Consider the following 21,022-nt stretch of genomic DNA (forward strand, 5'->3'; position numbering starts at 1 on the left):
TAGTCCTCAATATGTCCTCGTAGTCATCAGTGCTAAATATCAGTTAGCCTTAATGTGGCATTTTGAGGGCAGCCTAAATCAGTAGATATTACTGGCAGGGTGCTAAAATAGCTCATAAATTGGCATTGAAATTCTGGTATCAAAACAATTTTCCGGCTACAGCGCTTGAGGGGGAAAGGCATTTCTCTCAAATGCCATTCATCCTTGGTGTTCCAGTCCAAAGGTGTCTAATCGAAAATTCCAAGCATAAAATCTTGAGATAGATATGAGAAAATATGTAAATCAAATGATTTTCAATATGCGGCTATCTTATTTACTTTAGTCAAGCTATCAACGTTCCAACTAAATAAAAGGTTTAGGCTCTGAGTGTTTCTGGTTTTTCACAATGACACAAGTTTTATGTCTTGCAGTGTCCGCTTTGGGAAGGTCAACTGTTCAATTATAAGATAAGATCATGATCTGTTCAAACTTTAAATGGGGAGGAGAACTCTACTGAGAGTGGTTTTGTGTTTTTGGCAGAGCTCCCCAACACCAGCTTTATTTTCATGTACTGTTTCAAACCAGGCATTCAATTTGAGTATGATTTTATTTACTGAACAATCTAACATTTGCCATGCTGTGAATATGTTGGACCAAACCACACAATGAGCTCCTTGAGATCTTCATCATTTACTCATATTGTTCCATACCTAACGTACTTTCTACTGTGAAACACAAAAGAAGATATTTAGAAGAATGTTTCAACTGTTTATGTCCATACAATTAAATAGACTTTCACTGTATTGGGAAAAACTTAGTCATACATATGAGGGCTTTATTACTTATTAATTTCAAGCTAATCTCTAGGGACTGAGGGATATATTACACACAACTGGATGCAAGTAGTCATTCAATAAGTTTAATATCATCTTACACAGTGTCTGTGGTGTTCAGCATAGAGGAGCATGTCATTCTTTACAGTGCAAAATCTAACATTAAAGACAGGACTGGGGCGATGCATTACATTCGGCATGTGCTTGCAGTCAAAAATACCCCACTAGCAGGGCCTGCCGTCAGCTACAGTATAAACATGCATCGCAAAAGTAAATGTAGCCTTTTGGAATTTTACATAGATCCCACCAACAGGCCATGTTTCATCAGCATTCCTTGAGGACATTATTGCTTTTGTCTATGATATTGTAAGATAAATCATTACTTGTTATATTTGCTGAATAGGTATTGGTGAATATTTTGGATTTTGAAATCAGGATGGGGATTTGGTAGCTTTTGGGGCTTCCTCATGTTGAGGGAAATGTAGTGTTTATCTATGCAGTGAAGGTTATAAGTATTGTACGCGTGTCATTGTTAAAAAATCTGTACATTTAGAAACCGTATAGAAACGACAAATTGAAAAGTATGTGCCACTGGTTGCCTGCCTATGTGAAATCCATGTTCAAAATGAAAGAACGTAAGAAGGTTCTAGCTACATTACACATCACAGGTGAGCTGGGGACAGGGTTCTGAGATGGTGTGAGTACAGATGGAGGCGTTCACATCTCCTCTGCACACAACACCAGCGCCAGCTCTGTTCTGTAGAGCTTTCCTCCGTCAGACAGAGCCATGATGGCGCTCTTATACGTTGGGATTTTGTTGACTTCCAGGACCTGTCAAGAGATCAGAAGAGGATGTTAGACATGCAGCAAAAGTTGTATATAAGTACAGTTATAATATTGCAAAAGTCTTCTATTTAACATAAATAGGGGTTCCTTTGAACTTTGTATTCCTGAAAAAAACATTAGAACGATTTCTGAAGGATCATGTAACACTGAAGACTGGGGTAATGCTGAAAATTCATCTTTTCCAACACAGGAATGAATGACATTTTAAAATATATTTAATATGTAATAATATTTCCATAATATTACTGTTTTTACTCTATTTTCAATCAAATAAATGGCAAATGAAAAAGACTTTAAAAAAACATTAAAATATTGACCCTAAACTTTACATAGCTAATGGTAGTGTAAATATGTAATTGTTTGTAGTATATTCCATGTTCAGACTCTATTGGCAGCATCTGGGCTGCTATTAATTCCCACAGAAAATCCCTCATTTTGTAAAACATGCACTTGAAATAGAAATCTAAGGGGGCAAGAAAAAGTAGTAGACTGCTAAAACATGATTTTGGTAATTAGCTTTGAGGTTAGCTTAGCTATATGCTGACTGACAAAATTCACCTTTAAAAATTAGTCTTTCTTTTCCCATTAAAATGGACCAAAAAAACCTGATGACTCGCCCTGCACTACACTGATTTTTGTCAAATTAGATGCTCTCTAGAATGAAAATGCCCCTCCTCCAAGTCAACCTGCATCATGGCTCATAATGATGTAAATAAAGCCTGTTGGCTATTTAAAAAAATTCTTATTGGCTAGTTATTTAAACGAAATGTTTTAAAAGGAAATACATTGGCACGGGAAAGAAAAGAAAACTTCATGGCATCTTCAAACTTTGCTGAATGCTTTGCCCCATACACAACCACTGTAAGTGCATTTCTATATGCGCTAAGAAATGTTTTTTTTTTTTTACAAACTGAGGGACTGAAATTGTTTTCTTAGAGCTGAACTTGTACTGAACCCAAACTATTCTTTTTTTTTTTTTTTTTTTAATGATAGTTGTGTACCACAGTAGTTTTCTCCCTTACATCATGTAAAGTTTCTCTATCCTGCTCTAAATGAAGAATTTGTATGCAACCCACATGCAGCAGCAGGGGATTCGATTTCTGACTAGTATTATCATTTGAGTGCTTGAAGAAATTTGTTTGTACCCATCATGGACTTCAACTGAGAGCCAGAATACATCAACAGATCTCAGCAAATGAAAGTATGAAACCTCAGATTAGCCTGGTTTTTAGATGCATACCTTGTTGTTCTTCTCACAAAGGTCTTTGAGGAGGGCATCAAGCTCATTTTCATCCATGTAGCCGTTCCTGTCCTGGGAGAGGCAGCGAGCATAGTGAACATTAACAAGCACAGATGTGTGACAGCCACTGAGGAAACTCAGCGTCATGCCACTTTACCATCATTTCCTGTATTCTCTATTCAGACATTAGGGACGCCTCATGCAATGTTCTCCAGGGAGAATTTGGAAATCAGGGCATTAAGGATCGGTTTTGCACACAGAGTCAATGCAATGATATGCTGGGTCTCGGGGTGCACATTTGGTGCTCTGAAGAAATAATAATCAGAGAAACTGGGCCTGTTACTTCCTTTAGATCGCTTGAGACATTTAAACGTACCCCTGAAAAGGTAGTATACATACTATATGTAATGGCTTTGGTTTAAAGGAAAAGTTCACCCCCAGTTGTTTTTGTTGTTGTTGTTTACTTCTTTTTTACTACTTTATTTATTCACCATCATGCCTTTCTAAATTCAAGATTTATTATTTCCTATTTCAAGGTTTTATTATGTTTATATTATATATTTCTTACATTTTTGTAAAACACAAAAGTAGATTTTTTTTTAAATAATAATAATAATATATATAATTTATATTAATATGTATAATATATATCATTATATAAAATGTATAATAATATATATAATTTAGCACAGTTCACACATATTTTCATTAAAAATGTGTGTATACACAGATATATTTTTTAATAATAATATATAATTGTATTTTATATATAATTTTTTGCCCTTTTGTGTTGCACAGAAAACATGTTGATGTTGGTGGTAAATAAATAATGACAGAATTTTCATTTTTGAATGAACAACTTTAAATACTGTATCCATACTGCATCAAACATAAACTTCTTTATGAAATTATACCATTTTAGTAGGCATCTAGATATTAAATGAATAAATAAGTCCATGAATCTCCATAATTTTCATAATGTGGCCTTAAATCACCTCTTAATGAGCTGATGAAAGAACAAGCTAGCCTGTTGCATTGACCCAGGGCAAACAGTATGTGGCCAAGCCACATGTCTGCTAAATGCAGACCAGCAGTCGGTGTGTCTGTAATGAAATGCCTCAGAGCTTTGAGCATACACTGCCTCCTCTAATGCCGCATCATCGCAGTGTTTTCTAATAGCCCAAAAATGTGTATGTGTGCATTTGAGCCAGTCTTCATGTGAGTTCGCAACCCGAACCTGCCAATCAATAAAGATCAGGGGTGCTGTCATCAGCAGTGAGGAATTTGCCCTATTCAGGGACACAGTAATACATTACAATGGAGCCAGGGCCAAAAGCTTCAGTGGTGTTGGAGATGATATCCAGAAAGAGCACTGTCTTTGCATACTAATGACTGCTTTCCTCAGGCCTTATACAATTGGAGACACTCTGGCTGATCTATGCACGCTTGGTTATGCAAAAAAACCAGTACCAGTATTAAGTTTTGGCTTGAGTTATTTTAAGGTGGCCAGGCACAGAGTATTTTGATGATTACATCATTTAAATGAATGACTGATCAATGCAAGAGACTTACCTGATCATACAACTCAAAAATCTTGTTGAACTCTTTTCTGGCCATTTTTACCCCCTGATGAAAAGATTTGTTCAGTTTTAGGTGGGTACGGGTAAATCCAGAGCATTTATGGCTTAATTACTACTGCAGATGTACCTGAAATTTTAGTAGAAAGTTTTCCTGGTCTGGTAACAGCCTGTTAAAAAGAGAGAGAGAGAGAAAGACATGCCATATTTCGAATTTATACATCAGAGTTAATAGCCAGTGATAAATATTCATAACGAGTTTGCAAGCTCACTAACCGTGCCATTTCTGACAGACATAATTTCCCATCTTTATTTGAATCAAAAATTTTCAGCTGTAAAAAAAAAAAAAAACAATATTCCCTCAAAATGGGGAAGTTTAAGGTGAGACTAAATACAGATGTATTTGTTGAGCTCTGTAGTTCACTTACCGTAGTCAGTGTGTACTCCTCTAATTTCTTCTCATCATATGGTTTTTTAGCCCTCTGAAGCAGATCTTTCAAAAAGTTCTGAAAAACATTAGATTTCAGCAAGGATGTATTAAATTGATCAAAAGTGTTCTGTATTTTTGATTAAACAAATGCAGATTTGTGCATAAGAGTCTTTGTACTTTTGTGAAAGTAAAAATCCCATTAATTTTCTCCATAGGAGAACTGATTTTGTTAATCGATGGTATATGCTTTTGTTGAAGCCATCAGCCTGCATTGTTTTAACATATTTTGTAAATAATCATGTTCAGCAGCAGAACTCCTGTTAGGATATTTCATGGCTTATAACTCTTGAACAACAACAACAAAAAAAATCCTTATGGGGAAAAATACTTTGTAACTAAGGCTTCTGAAAAAATTGGGCTTGCATTGTGGCATATAACCAATTTTGACCAATCAGCATCTAGGACCAGAACTATCCATTTTATGTTCTGTATTTTTGCTCTCAGCATTTCCTCTTCCTGCCGGAGGTCCATTAGTGGGTCCAAAAGCGGTCCAGTGTTGACAGATTGCACTCATCAAATCACTGACTGTAAATCTGGCAGATGTTCAAAGAAACCGTTCTCTATTTTAATTTAAATGCCCAAATCCGCAGTGCTTGCTTTAAACAAGCCCCTTTGAAGGGTGCATATGGTTATTAGTGTTGATCTGGAAATGAAATATTTTGTTCAGTTTGTTGTCATACCCTCCTGTCCACATGCTAGTGAAAGACCTAGATTGACTTCTTAAGAGGGAAACTCCAGTGCAGGTAATCCCATATGGCTATGATTGACCTCATGAATCTGTCTCTTACATTTTAGAAGGTACGCTTTGCCTTCTAAGGTGATTTAGGTCAATTATATGTTGTTAGGTTTACACTTTAAAAGGCCAAGGCTTGTCCTGAGTGATAACAGACAAGATGGTGAAAAGATAATAGGTTGGAATTGTACTTTAAGTATGCTGGTCAGCAAGTTTGTGTGCCAAGTGTCATAATGGTTTACTGTCTGCCAAACCTAAAAGGTATTAACCCTCATGTCCATGTTTGAGAACTGAAGGCCAGTTTAATAGCCCAAATAACAAACTTTTAAGTAACTGGGTGATACTTTTTCTAAGTATATGAGAACAGATTATACTGAATAGTATTAAGACTGCAGTACACTCCTGCTTATCGCTTATTTGTATTTGTTTTATTGTGTTTTTCTTTTTCTACTATGTGTTTTCGCTCAGACAGAACCAGAAATGTTACTGTACTGGATAACAGTCACTTTTTTGAAAAGTGCATATCAACTTTGTGGTAAAATAGAAGGTTAAAGCTGTACTGTAAGTGTGTCCTGGTTAGGTCAGAGCAACATATGTTTTGGAGAGAAAACAATAGGTTTAAAATTACTATTATTATATTTACACCAACAGCATTGGGGTCTTAACACATACAGTAAGGAGCATAAGAAAGTCGATCTCAGCAGAACGTGGCTAGATTCCTCAACAGAGATGGTTGCTCACTGAGCACATATCATTTGAGAGGTTAAAAGTTTGCTTCTCACCTTAAGTTCATCAGCTTCAATGTATCCACTGTGATCAGCATCATAATTTCTCCAGGCCTGGAAGAAAAAATAATAACATGGATGTGTTACAGAAAGCTGCAGCTTCAGCCACCTTTAAAAAAAAAAAAAAAAAAAAAAACATATAACATTTACACTACCGTTCAAAAGTTTGGGCTCTGTAAGATTTTTTTAATATATTTGAAAGAAGCCTCTTACATGCTAACCAAGGTTTATTTGATCAAAAATACAGTACAAAAACGCTTGGTTGCAGAGAGTCACAAACAAGAAAACAAAAAGTAAAAAAAACAAGGAATAACAAAAACTTTCTTTAATGAGCAGAATCCACAAGAAAGCACGTAGGAGATAAGTATGAAATAACTGACAACCAAATAAAACTTTGACGACACGGAACAATGAACCGAATAAACTGAGGGCTTAAATACAGACAGAGAGTAATCAATGGAAAATATTTTTTTCAAACAGTTTTGCCTCTTTGTCGCCTTCTCTGTTTGAAACCTGCAATTGCAGTTATTTGCGGAATTATCGGCACAGCTCCTCAGCGCGGATGAATCTAATGTTTGCTGTCAGTCACCACACCGGTGTGGATACTGTACTTCGGAATCACAGATTCTACGTCTTGGAAGTATGACCAAAATAAGAATTTTCACCGGAAAATATCACCTGAACAAGTAACATGTCTGCCACTTTTGTTTAGCTTGGATCACGTCAAACCGTGCAGTTTTTTTAAAAAAGAGATATGTTTTGTAGCATTATAAATGTCTTTACTGTCACTTTTAATCAATTTAATGCATCCTTGCTGAATAAAAATGTTAATTCCTTTAACAAAGCCTTACTGACCCCAAGCTTTTGAATGGTAGTGTACAAGTTTACCTAAATATATTGCTCTGTAATTTTAAAAAGCACTAAGTGTATACTTAAAGACATGCAATAGTATTATCTATTCTATAGTCAGCACAGGTTGTTTAAATTTTAGAATCACCTCCATGAATTCTGCACAAGACTTCAGCTGTTGTCTGAAAAATAGCAAGAAGTTTTCCTCTGTGGGTAGTATTTGAACCAGCTGTGAAAGACGTAAAAGAAAAAAGTTAATTTTTGCACTTTCAGATTAATGTAATGTGCATAAATTCCTATGGGAAAGACAAGTTGACATGTCAGCTATGAAGGAATGTTAGTTTATGAAGTGTCAAAAGCTGCTGGATCCAAGGATATCAGCTCAGAGATAACATCTCTGAAATGATGCTCCCCAGAGAGCCGCTGACAGCTGCACTGATTGCTGTAAATACACATAATTTCACCATTCTGAACAGGTTACAAATTTGGCAATGTGAACAAACAATTCTGTTTTCACAATTGATGTTTTGATGGTCAAATGTGGCTCACAGTACTGAAAGCAAATCATTTATATTATGAAAGCATAATATAAATGAACAAACATTTTTGTTCTCAGGTAAATCAACACAGAGCAACGTTAAGCTCATGTAGTTTACTGCAATATCAACATGACAAACCTTTCTCATTTTTTTTGGAGCCTAAACACCACAGTCTTTGTCTGCCAGTAAATATTGCAGATGCCAGACATTTGGACAGTCAAAAAATCTCATTCAATAATTGAAATAAAATATATATATGTTATTTTAAAACAGCATACGGTTTTAGCTTCCTTACCTCAATGATACCTATCTTCCCATCAGTTTTTTGCTCATATTTCTCTACAAAGGCCTTCATTTTGTCTGTTAGTTCCTGGAAAGAAAATAATAATTCAACAAACAGGCAAATAACTCTCATACATTCTAACAAAAAATACAGTTTGCCGCATACTTCACTGGTTACAGTCAAGCTTCCGGCTGTTACAAAACATTTCTTCTGCCTTCTAAAAGCCATTGATGTGTAAGAACAAATAACACACAGACAGATGGGATATGCTGCTATCTTCAGCCCTCATTGCACAATGCTGATTGTGTTTTCATACTGCTTTTGATACAGATGAGCAGAGTTCTCATTCTTCAAAAAAGCCTTCCCATCTTGGCATAGGATGCAGAGCGGGTGACTGTGCAAAAATCAGTAAAATAATGTGAAACACCACAGTTCATTCACATGATGTGGTAATGTTTCTGATGAAAGTTGGACCCCAGACTCCAGAGTTTGTCCCATTCTCTTGATATGCCAATAAAATGCAACCCACCAAGCTTTCTAAACTTTTGCGGGTTTACCAAGAGTTACATGTCTTAGATTCAGTGAGAATCAATAGGGTGGCTGAAACAAATGAAAGCATATCCTCAAGCAGGCATCTCTGAGAGGACATTGCACTGGCGTACTGCAGACTTTAAAATCAAGTGTATACTAAAATAAAATGTTCCCACTGCATTAGACATAGGGTCATTTAAAAAAAAGAAAAAAAAAAAAAAGAAGAAGAATTGATGTCCAGCCTAGGAAAATTGACATCTTCAACTCTTTATTCAAATATTATTTAAAATGTGTTAAAGATTTTGTAAGCATATTGCGTAGTTGTGCTTGGAGTCAATTGTTTTATTTGTGATAATTCAATGACATAGTAAGTTGTGAGGAGATCATTTTTGGCCAGGCTGTCATAGAAAGAAATTATGAACGCATGCAAAAACAAGAGAACCAACAAAATATTAATAACTGATTATGTTGCAGTCAATAAATTTGCATATTAAAATTAAACCTGTTGCTGTAGTTTGCCTTTTTTTTGCCAAATAATTTTGTCAGATAAATACTTTAACCAAGTTTAGTGTTTTATTCTTCCTCATAAATAATATCTCATATATATATATATATATATATATATATAGTACTGTATATATATACAGTCAAACCGAAATTTATTCAGACACCTTGAATATTTAATTTATTAATACAATTTATTCACTATAGTTTAAAAAAAAAATGGTAATAAAATATGACAAGATCTCAGAGTTAAAATGTGTCAGAAAAAATTAATCTTAATTATGTCAGATAACACTTAAGCAAAACATGGTCAAGTCAAAGTGTCTGAATAATTTTTGGTTCCAAATTTTTATCAATTTTACTGGTAGTCCACTGCATGAAGAATTTTTGGGTATAATATGTCACAGTTTATTTTATTTTGCTATCCTCACTTGCATAAATGAACTATAGTGTCCTGCACCCACTAGTAAAAATATAACAAAAATATCAAAAATGTCTGAATAAATTTTGGTTTGACTGTGTGTATATACATTATATATATATATATATATATATATATATATATATATATATATATATATATATATATATATATACAGGTGCTGGTCATATAATTAGAATATCATCAAAAAGTTGATTTATTTCACTAATTCCATTCAAAAAGTGAAACTTGTATATTATATTCATTCATTACACACAGACTGATATATTTCAAATGTTTATTTCTTTTAATTTTGATGATTATAACTGACAACTAAGGAAAATCCCAAATTCAGTATCTCAGAAAATTAGAATATTGTGAAAAGGTTCAACTTTGAAGACACCTGGTGCCACACTCTAATCAGCTAATTAACTCAAAACACCTGCAAAGGCCTTTAAATGGTCTCTCAGTCTAGTTCTGTAGGCTACACAATCATGGGGAAGACTGCTGACTTGACAGTTTTCCAAAAGACGACCATTGACACCTTGCACAAGGAGGGCAAGACACAAAAGGTCATTGCAAAAGAGGCTGGCTGTTCACAGAGCTCTGTGTCCAAGCACATTAATAGAGAGGCGAAGGGAAGGAAAAGATGTGGTAGAAAAAAGTGTACAAGCAATAGGGATAACCGCACCCTGGAGAGGATTGTGAAACAAAACCCATTCAAAAATGTGGGGGAGATTCACAAAGAGTGGACTGCAGCTGGAGTCAGTGCTTCAAGAACCACTACGCACAGACGTATGCAAGACATGGGTTTCAGCTGTCGTGTCAAGCCACTCTTGAACAACAGACAGCGTCAGAAGCGTCTCGCCTGGGCTAAAGACAAAAAGGACTGGACTGCTGCTGAGTGGTCCAAAGTTATGTTCTCTGATGAAAGTAAATTTTGCATTTCCTTTAGAAATCAAGGTCCCAGAGTCTGGAGGAAGAGAGGAGAGGCACACAATCCACATTGCTTGAGGTCCAGTGTAAAGTTTCCACGGTCAGTGATGGTTTGGGGTGCCATGTCATCTGCTGGTGTTGGTCCACTGTGTTTTCTGAGGTCCAAGGTCAACGTAGCCGTATACCAGGAAGTTTTAGAGCACTTCATGCTTCCTGCTGCTGACCAACTTTATGGAGATGCAGATTTCATTTTCCAACAGGACTTGGCACCTGCACACAGTGCCAAAGCTACCAGTACCTGGTTTAAGGACCATGGTATCCCTGTTCTTAATTGGCCAGCAAACTCACCTGACCTTAACCCCATAGAAAATCTATGGGGTATTGTGAAGAGGAAGATGCGATATGCCAGACCCAACAATGCAGAAGAGCTGAAGGCCACTATCAGAGCAACCTGGGCTCTAATAACACCTGAGCAGTGCCACAGACTGATCGACTCCATGCCACGCCGCATTGCTGCAGTAATTCAGGCAAAAGGAGCCCCAACTAAGTAATGAGTGCTGTACATGCTCATACTTTTCATGTTCATACTTTTCAGTTGGCCAAGATTTCTAAAAATACTTTCTTTGTATTGGTCATTAGTAATATTCTAATTTTCTGAGATACTGAATTTGGGATTTTCCTTAGTTGTCAGTTATAATCATCAAAATTAAAAGAAATAAACATTTGAAATATATCAGTCTGTGTGTAATGAATGAATATAATATACAAGTTTCACTTTTTGAATGGAATTAGTGAAATAAATCAACTTTTTGATGATATTCTAATTATATGACCAGCACCTGTATATATATTATACATTATATATATATATATATATATATATATATACACAATATATGTATAATATATATATATATATATATATATATATATATTGTGAACATGTCTTTTAAAGTTCTAAAGTCTTTTTTTTTTTTTTTTTTGTCAGAAAACATGGCTACATTTTAATAAAATTACACTGGTGACCCATACTGTTAAAGATAAACATAAGATTAATTGTTTAGATCTCTGCTCATTTCTTGTATTACAATACAGTTTGTCATTTCTTACCTATACGAGCATTAATCGTATTACTTATATAAATGCTTTTGTCAGGAGCCTTTCTTGCTCTTTATCCATAAGCCCAACATTGCTGAACTGGTGATGGTATCTATAATGGCTACTAAATGATTAATGAAGGTAGACTTGTGAAAATCTCTTCTATGTAATACATAGAGGATTCCATGTGATTGGCTGAAAAGGCCCATTGAATAATTGCACAACCATCCCGAAATCCTTGTGCCCTGTGGTTTCATTCTGGAGAACCTGTTCATCCAAATATTTCTGCTTCTGCTGACAGTGAGGACAGTGAGGGAGGGATAAAATCAAAACATAATTTAAAGGAATTGAAATGAAAATAAAACAGTTTACATCTTTCAGATGATGATGAACAGAGTGAGTTTACAATTTTAGTAATGATTAGTTTAATAGTAGTGGACTACTTTTAAAGTGGAGCCTGACATAAACCAGCTGCATCTTCCCTTTCTATTTAGCATTAAACAAGAATGATTTTTTTTTTTTTTTTTTTAAGATTTTATTTATTACAATATGGGTCACAGATAAGGTGTGTGAATTAATTTGAGTCTACTAAAAAAATATACCCATAAATGTAATCCCAGCTTTGCCTAACAGAGTGGTCTGAACAAGCAGTTACATATTGAGAAATGTTTTCGATTTGTTCAGTGTTTGTCAGCTTCCAGCATGCATTTATAATGCCGTTACAGATCAAGAATTATTATTTTGCTGCTTGCTGTCTTTACGCTGTTGTTGTTGTTTTTGTCATCACTGTTAGTTATTTGTTGGGTGAGGTCATATTTTTACTCATTTGACATTTGCCATTATTGAGGTTTGTGTTGAGGTCCATATGAATGCATTTTCAGTAGGCCTTTTTCAAAGAGTGTTAGGTGAGCAAACCTGAAGTAAGGTGGGCACAAATGACACCTGGACACATGCACAGTCTAGAAGTCTGAATAAATTAAATTGTTATCTGCAGAGGCCCATGAGAGACATTTAGGAAGCAGAAAAGCACAGCAAGATATCATTAGAAGTGTGAAATGACCCAGTGGCTGCTTTTCCTCAGTCCTGTCACAGTCCATCACCTCCTCTTTACGCCTAATAGAGCCGTAACTCAATGACATGAGAATCTCAATAAAGCAAAGCCACTGGACACCACTTCAGGGACAACATGGAGGACAAGAAAGTCACTGTTTTACAACGTCAGACCAACTGCATACCGTATTCTGCAATTACAAAACACAGATAGTGGGATTGCTGAAACTCAGTGCTGGTAAACTGAAGGTTGCAGGTTTGTGCAAAGTGTCATACTGTAATACTGGTGGTTCAGATTTATCCTTTTTCACCATTCATGGCCATTAGGTGTGTTTTCATGTGAATTTTGTTGCAAGAAACATGTACTGGTATTATTTTGTATTGTTAATATAATTTCTTTAGTATTTTTTTATTATTTATATTAATGTTTTATTTTCACTTTAACAGTGCACTATTATTTTTATTTTGTTTTGTATAAGGTAGAGAAAGACTATGCTTATTCTTGCTTATTCTAGAGAGTCAGACTTGTAACCCGAAGGCTGCGGTTTCGATCCTCAATACTGACAAGAAAATGTAGGTGGGAGAGTTAATGAACAGCGCTCTCTTATACTCTCAATACCCACAACCGAGGTGCCCTTGAGCAAGGCACCCCCGAGTATGAGTTATCATAAGTCCTGGGTATACTTTCTTTTTTTACATGTACACTAGTGTACGCACACAGTCGAGCGCACAGTGCGCCTTGCGAAGCATACATCATTCGACTCATACACATACACAGGAGTTTGACGCATGCTCGGTTTTGTGCAATCTCGCCATGCGTTACAACCAATGTAAACATCTTTGTATTCTTTCATGCTAGAATTGTACAAATGAGGGTACTTTCTAACCTCTTCGCACAATCTCTCATCTCATGTAGGCCTCCATTGTCGCTATAGCTTGCATGCATTCCGGTCTGTTCTGTTTATGAAGTTTTTCTTTGACTACCTTGTGAATTGACGCCTCGAGGGCACAGTTGCCACCTTGTGGATAAAAGAATTACTGCAAAAACAATTAAATGCGCCTGTGCGACCTGCACGTACAAAGTACTCTTCTGATGATGAAATTTGCATCACGCGCACTGTTCGCTGACCCTCATGTAGGCGTAAAATGTGAACTATACTTTAGGCTTCACGTCACGTCAATCAACATTATCAATATGTCTTTTTTTATTATTTGGCTCAAAAACATTCAGTGGTTCCCTTGAACAAACATTTCTAATCCTTTAATTCCAAGGGTCCTAAGCCACCTGAGCAACTGCTATTGAGATGAATATAAATGCTTCCTGCAGGTATTAAGGCCCGATCACACCAAGAACGATAATATAACGATAATGAGAAACAATGTCATTGGAATCACTTTCAGAACTTTTTTTTTTTTTTTTTTTTTTTAAAGCTGATGACAGATAAAAACGATGACAGCCAATCAGAACCCACCAGACTTTAAAGAGGTAGAACTTTTAAAGCGGCAGACGACAAAACTGCAGCGTGCGCATATAATAAACAGAACGTTATTGTCTGCTGGTGTGGAAGCTAATATAGCTGTCACGATACCCAGCTGAAAGGCCCTGGTTGTCCACCAGAGGGCACTCTCCTATTGTTCACTGCCATTCCATCAAAGACTACATCCCCCATAATCCTCTGCCCTGTTTCATCATCACTGATTGCCTACAGCTGTTGCTCATTAGCTCTCTATAAATGCCTGGTCAATTCTGTCACTCATTGCTAAGTCTTGTATGTGTCTACTATGCTGTTTTGCCCCATGTCCTGTTTCTCTTGATTCTCTGCCTGTTTATTCAGATTTCCCTGTTTGCCTTAGCCCTGTACTCAGTACACAACATTGTTTTGTTTTTTTGTGTATGTTTTTTTGTGTAATCCTCAGCCTTCGTGTCTCAGTGCAGTTCATGACAATAGTTATCTTTATAGTTATTGTTCTTAGTGTGAATGGACCTTTATAGTCTATAATCTGATCCCATAAGAAGTGAGCCTTGAGACCATTAATACGGCACTTAACCCGGGTTGCTTGGGGTGAATTGTCCATATAGTGAGCGTAGTTTAACTGCTAAATTGCTACTCTTGAACTTCATGATGGACGAACTGAAAACTTCACATTTATTATTATGACATTCATTACAGTTATTCAGTTACCAATTATTCAGAATCTATTCATTCTTGGCTCTTATGAATGTTGTTTACTTGGCAATTTCAGCATGTGCATTTTCCAGACAAGAACAAACCATCATTCGTACCAGTAATGAGTTTCATCCAAGGTCATTCCACTACATCAAGTCTGCATGCAGTTCCCTCCAATGAGGCTTTAGCTCTTTCATCCTTGTTTTCAACAAACTGTGCATTGCTGTTCTTTATAGATAACAGCATAACCAGCAGATTGCAACTACAGAGGTATTGTAAAACAAACGCAAATGAGGATTTATCCTCTATGAAGCAAATGAGGGGAGGAGCCAGCAGCAGATGTGCATGGACACAGATGGAGAGACAGACTGACTCTAACGTGCTGACTGAGACAAACTGGGACAACGTCTCTGTCCTCTATCAGAGCTTTTAACAGGTCTGATAACAAGCCACTCCATCATATGATACAGCAAAGGAATTCACCATCATTTATTATAAATGCTAGCCTGGAGACAATGTGTATGCAACTAAAATCGCAATATCTTCTAAAAAGGTCATATGGTTCAAGAATCATTTTGATGAACCAAAATGAGATCCATTTAGATGGACTGTGACCATAACCAACACCTCACAACCTCATATAATGCAAATACGGATATTATCTTGTTGGGTTGCAGTGGTGCCTGAAGTTATTTTTCAGTGTAATAAAGTTATTATTACTTTTATTATCTTGTTATTATGTTTATTATAATTTTCATTAATTTTTTTAATCTTTTCCTTTCCTTTGTATACATATGTTTAATATACAATAAGCATTTATTTTAATAAGCATTTTATTGTATATTATACTTAAATATTATACTATTACACATTATTATTATTTGGCCATCAGAGACCATACATTACAGAGATCCCAGATAGGTCCCCCCAGGTTGGATGGTCCAAAATTTCAACCACTTTACACAGGCATACAGTACATACCACTCCAACAATTTTATGTAGTAAGCATATTTTATGTAATTCTGTTTTTTTTTTTTTTTTTTCTAATTCTGAAACATTGTGCTCTCCATTATTATAAAAAAAAAAAAAATAGCTGTTTCAAACTTCTTCTAGGCTGTTAGTCTAATTCGCAAGACATTTGCTATCTATCATCATATTCTAAAAAGTTGTTAAAAGTTGTCATTTTTTTCAAAGCAGTTTAAAGACACAAACTAGTAAAATATTTGGGCGTGGCCTATTTTCACTTACTGACATATTTTCTAAATGCCTAGTCCAACATCCATAAAACTGGACTATCCAACACCAGGGTAATGCATGTGAAATTGTATCTACTTCTGGCTATAGGGGGAGATACCAAAAAAACAGGCATCTGCAACATTTTATAGAGGTAAATTAATCAGAAAATGTCTTTGAAACAAACTAGCCTATTGAAACGCATTAATTTGAATAGTGCTTGTATTTAATGCACTGTATTTTCAGGGCATTTTTGGGGGCTGAAATTCAACTTTGTGTTTTTAAGCTGTGAATTTTTCCATTTAAAATATTCCAAATTTTGGTAACACTTTAGTGTAGGGTCCAGTTCTCACTATTAACTAGTTGCTTATTAGCATGCATTTTACTAGGATATTGGCTGTTTATTAGTACTTATTAAGCACATATTAATGCCTTATTCTGCATGACCATATTCTACATCCTTTAATCCTACCCAATACCTAAACGTAACAACTACCAAACAAACTATTAATAAGCAGTAATTAGGAGTTTATTGTGGCAAAAGTCAAAGTTATTAGTTTGTGCAACATGTTCTCCAACCAATACGCCTATAGGTCATGTGATCGTCATGTGGGGTCATGTGATCGTGGGTTCGATCCCAGGGAACGTATGTGCTCATAAAGTGTATATGCACTCTAAATCACTAAGGGTAGGTTTAGGGGTGGGGTAGGTGTAGTCGTTGATAAAAAATGAGTTTTGCTAGATGGAAATAGGGCAAATGGTGTAAAAAGTCCACACATTGCATTCAAATAAACACGCATTTTGATTGGTCACAACGGTCATACGTCATTTCATGACGACAGACGTAACGTGACACTGTCATTATTTTTACGCCAGCTAGAGGGTGCATGACTTTAAAACGTAAATATAGGTCGTATTAATGTGATTGAAAAACAACCTGTAGGGTCTTTTTTTTTGAAGGACAGTCAGGTTACTTAATAGTGAGAATTATACCCTAAACTAAAGTGTAACCAAAATTTCATTATTAAAAATTTGGTTCAGTCTATTCAGTTATTCAGTCTGTTTGAAAATACCACCTATAATATTTGACAGGCAAATTTTGGTCCATTTTATTTCGCTTTATAAATTTGCTTCAGTGGTTCAAAATTCGTCAGAATATTCAACATTGCACAACCGGTAACTGCAGGAATTTAGATAGAATTTCGACTCCCTGCCAAATTATTACCCCCCTCATTGAAGTCACTACCTTATTGCCTAATCCTAACCCCTCCCCCTCACCTAATCCTAAACCTACCAATACTAGGGGGGTGATACTTTGGTGGGGGTCAGAATTCGGCACAAGTTTGCAATCTGCTATTAATCTGATAGCTGCTTGCAAATCAAACAAAATGGCCATCAAGAACCAATCCTATTTAAGCAGAATTAATTTCTGTGCATATGTGTGTGTGTGTGCTTGTTTATATGATTTGTGAGGACACAAATTTGTATAATGACATGGGTATTACACTGGTATTACAATGTAAGCATGGTTTATAAGAACATTTCCTGTGTCCCATAAACCAAATGGCTTAAAAAAACATACTAAACAATGTTTTATTCATGTAAAAATTCAGAAAGTTTTCTGTGATGGGTAGGTTTAGAGGTAGGGTTAGTGTATGGGGATAGAATATACAGTTTATACAGTATAAAAACCATTACGCCTATGGAATGTCCCCATAATGATAGGTGCACCAACATGCGTGTGTGTGTACACACATACGCACACATAATTATATATAGAAAAATACGAGGACACATGTCAAATTTCATTATTTTCCTATGTCAGGGGATGTTATATTTGAAATAAATAAATAAATGAATAATGAATAAATAAAGCTGTGCAAAATGCAATCAAGATATTTTTAATTTTCCATGAAAACAATTGTTTACACAGGATCCTTATTTAAAGATTTGTCTATTTTTGTCTATATTTTGTCATTTTCTCCCAGAAATTACTTTTTTTGCTTGGACCCCAATAATTGAAGCTGGCACCTGTATTTATGGTAATAATAATCATCATAGTCATTAATTACTATTGTGCCATTTATTATTGTTATGGTTGTTGTTGTTGTTGTTGTTATTATTATTATATTGTGTTATCAACACAATATTTTCTTGGGATGTGTCACATAAATCCCAGCCTAGCTGATATAACTACGCAGCAGTAGATTAAAAAAACTGTGACTTACCAATCCTGCTTGTTTTCGTGCTTGTTGAAGTTCTTTGATAAAATTCTGCAACTCTTTCCCCTCGATATATCCATTACCTGAGAGCATTTACACCCCAAATCAGACACAACACAGTTTCAATTCAGATGTGCTTTCATCAGTCTGCCCAAAAGTATATTTCAAAAACATCTGAAATGACTAACGATCTATCTTTTGTCAGATTTTTACATCCCCACAGGTTAATGCATGTCAGATAAATTAGGCAGATAATTTTAACCAAACTTTTGGAAACCAGTTGCAAAGCAGGTGGCAAGAATAATCCCATTTTTTTTCTTCCCCAAAAATGTTTCAGTTCATGAAATCCACAAAATAAGGAAAGAAATTACCATCGTTGTCATAATGATGGAATATATCCAGGAACTGCGAGGCTGAGATCTCTACTCCTTGCAGGTACGCGTTTGCCATGTTCTCTCCGTGTATGAGGCGCTGATGCTGTGAGACCGATGCTGTGAGAATGGCTCTCTGATGTCTCCAGTATTTAAGCGAAGTTTCGCCCTCCCCTCAGATGATGGCAAACGCTCAGCACACCTCTGTCTCCGCACACCGCAGGTAGCGCGCACGTAGTGCTGAGCTACACAGATGTGAGACGCATTTAAATCAGGACTTCCTTCTGCGCGGATGTCACAGACTCCAACAGAGCACACTGACACTAATAAAACTCAAAATAGGAACTGTGGAACGTCTGTCTACAAAAAAAAAAAAAAAAAAAAAAATTCACAATCCGACATTCATGAAGTGCGTTGAAACAGTGACCCATATAATGACTACAAAATGTGTCTTACAGTTTTGGAACGACATGAGGGCGAGTAATTAATTACAGAATTAAATTTTTGAGTGAACTAACCCCCCATACCATTTCCAAGGTATCAAAAACACAAGTACATATCAAAAATGTAAAAGTTACATACAATATTGAAACTTGAAACAAGTTTATTGTCTTAAGTGCTTTAAGATTCTTAAATGATGAAATATTTTGGATGTACTGTTGGACCTCTCTTCTAAAGACAATGAATAAAGGATTTTGGCGAGTGAATTTACTGCAGTGAATGTGAGATTTTGCAAGCAGCAATAATAGATTAATAATAAAGTATTCATTAATTTTAATTTTTTGTATATTAAAGAAGCCAAACAGTACATCCTTAGAAGATAAAGAGAAACCTGGAAGCACATTACAGTGAATAAATTTTGAAAATTCGTCCTAAAATAGCTGTGTGTGAGGACAATCCCAGAAGGATATGAAATGTGAGGATATGAAGAGCAGTTTCACCGTGGGCACCACAGAAAGAACAACTTATATCTATATCTGACTTAAACTTTTTCAAAAAAACTATAGCAGGATAAAATTTGTGTAATAATTTGAATGAAATTTCTCTAACCTTGTTGGTTATTATGTATTTCAGAGGCAGAGTCCATACTTTTTTCCAATCAATATGTTCAACCAAGTTCTTCCAATATGACGCCACATATGGAATTGTTACAAGCTCCTTTTGAAAGAGAGATCTAATTCTATAATTTCGTGATGAAGTATGTGACAAAAAGCACAGTTTTCCAACTGGGAGTTCAAATGGGTCCAAAGAAACAGCTAAAGTGTTAGATGATCTAACAGACTCCCTTAGAAGCATGACGACTCCTTTAGGAACAGCATCTATTACAATGGAAAATTCCTTGAGAGTTACTGGAAAATTGAATTTACATAAAAATTCTTCATAATTTAAAATAAGACCTTCTGAATTGAATAACTGAGAAACAGTTAAAATGTTTTTCTCAAACCAATTCCTAAAAAACAAAGACTTATTCTTATATACAATATCTCGGTTGTTCCAAATAAAGTGCCGGTGAGGGGAAAAGTTGTAAGGAACTTGGATAAGTTGTAAGGGATTCTCTCAATATTACAGATTAATAGGAAAAGGAGACCACCTAATTTGGGAAAAAAAGTAATTAGGGATAAAATTCCAAATTGAATTTGGATGAACTAACCCTTTAAGTAGGCCTACTTTACGCCAGAATACGTAAGCATGACAACACGTGCTACGCGATTACTATTGCAGTCAGTTTTGGGCAATACGATAATTATTTATAGATTTGAACATCACAAATATTTCAGTACATGTTTTGTGGATTATTTAAATATAATTTTAGATGATGTTTAACTAATGGCGTGTCCTAGTAATACCAAATAACAATATATGCTGCTGTGTGAGGTTTTTTTTCCCTCCCTGAAAGTCAATGTTCTCACACTGATTAGTCATTGCATCCTGTGCCAGTTGAGTCCTAAGACTTAGAGGATAAAGCTTCCAATTGGATTCCAAAAAATCAAGTCTAGACTTTAGTTCACTGATTTAGTTTGGAAGACCATGGGGGTTTGGTTTAGTGAGCTAGTGTACATCTTTTTTTGTGACAGAACTTTACTTTGGATATTTATAGTTCATTTTTTGTTCAAAGGCCTTGGCCTTTACAATTCAGACTCCTCCATTCAGGGTTGGAAAACTCTGAATTTTTGTATGCTGAGTGTATGTGCTTTGTGTACGAATTATTCTTAGTGCTGAACTTTTGGAATTAATTTTTCTTTTGCCTCTGTGGGCATTATTCCCTTGTTCGGTTGTCTTGTTAGTTTTCTCATATTTACAGAACATTAATTTGTAAAAATGAGCAATGACCCA

The 21,022-nt window shown here is 35.5% G+C and overlaps 1 protein-coding gene across 2 annotated transcripts; it reads right to left on the reverse strand.

The window, feature by feature from the left end:
- Nucleotides 1-567: 567 nt before the first annotated feature.
- calb1 (calbindin 1) lies at nucleotides 568-19,167 on the reverse strand. 2 transcript variants are annotated; one of them, XM_051865859.1, is made up of 11 exons: nucleotides 18,689-19,167; nucleotides 18,324-18,400; nucleotides 8,167-8,241; nucleotides 7,481-7,561; nucleotides 6,481-6,537; nucleotides 4,904-4,981; nucleotides 4,752-4,807; nucleotides 4,606-4,645; nucleotides 4,471-4,524; nucleotides 2,899-2,970; nucleotides 568-1,643 (listed from the first exon to the last, which is right to left on the reverse strand). In XM_051865859.1, the coding sequence occupies exons 1-11, from the start codon at nucleotides 18,765-18,767 to the stop codon at nucleotides 1,530-1,532; spliced, it is 783 nt and encodes a 260-aa protein (XP_051721819.1). In that variant the 5' UTR covers nucleotides 18,768-19,167; the 3' UTR covers nucleotides 568-1,529. The 2 variants fall into 2 exon arrangements, with proteins under 2 accessions (XP_051721819.1, XP_051721820.1); XM_051865860.1 differs by lacking the exons at nucleotides 18,324-18,400; nucleotides 18,689-19,167 and adding an exon at nucleotides 8,320-9,009.
- Between the last annotated feature and the right edge of the window lie 1,855 nt (nucleotides 19,168-21,022).

This window comes from Ctenopharyngodon idella, chromosome 16, assembly GCF_019924925.1.
Source record: "Ctenopharyngodon idella isolate HZGC_01 chromosome 16, HZGC01, whole genome shotgun sequence".
Lineage (NCBI taxonomy): Eukaryota > Metazoa > Chordata > Actinopteri > Cypriniformes > Xenocyprididae > Ctenopharyngodon > Ctenopharyngodon idella.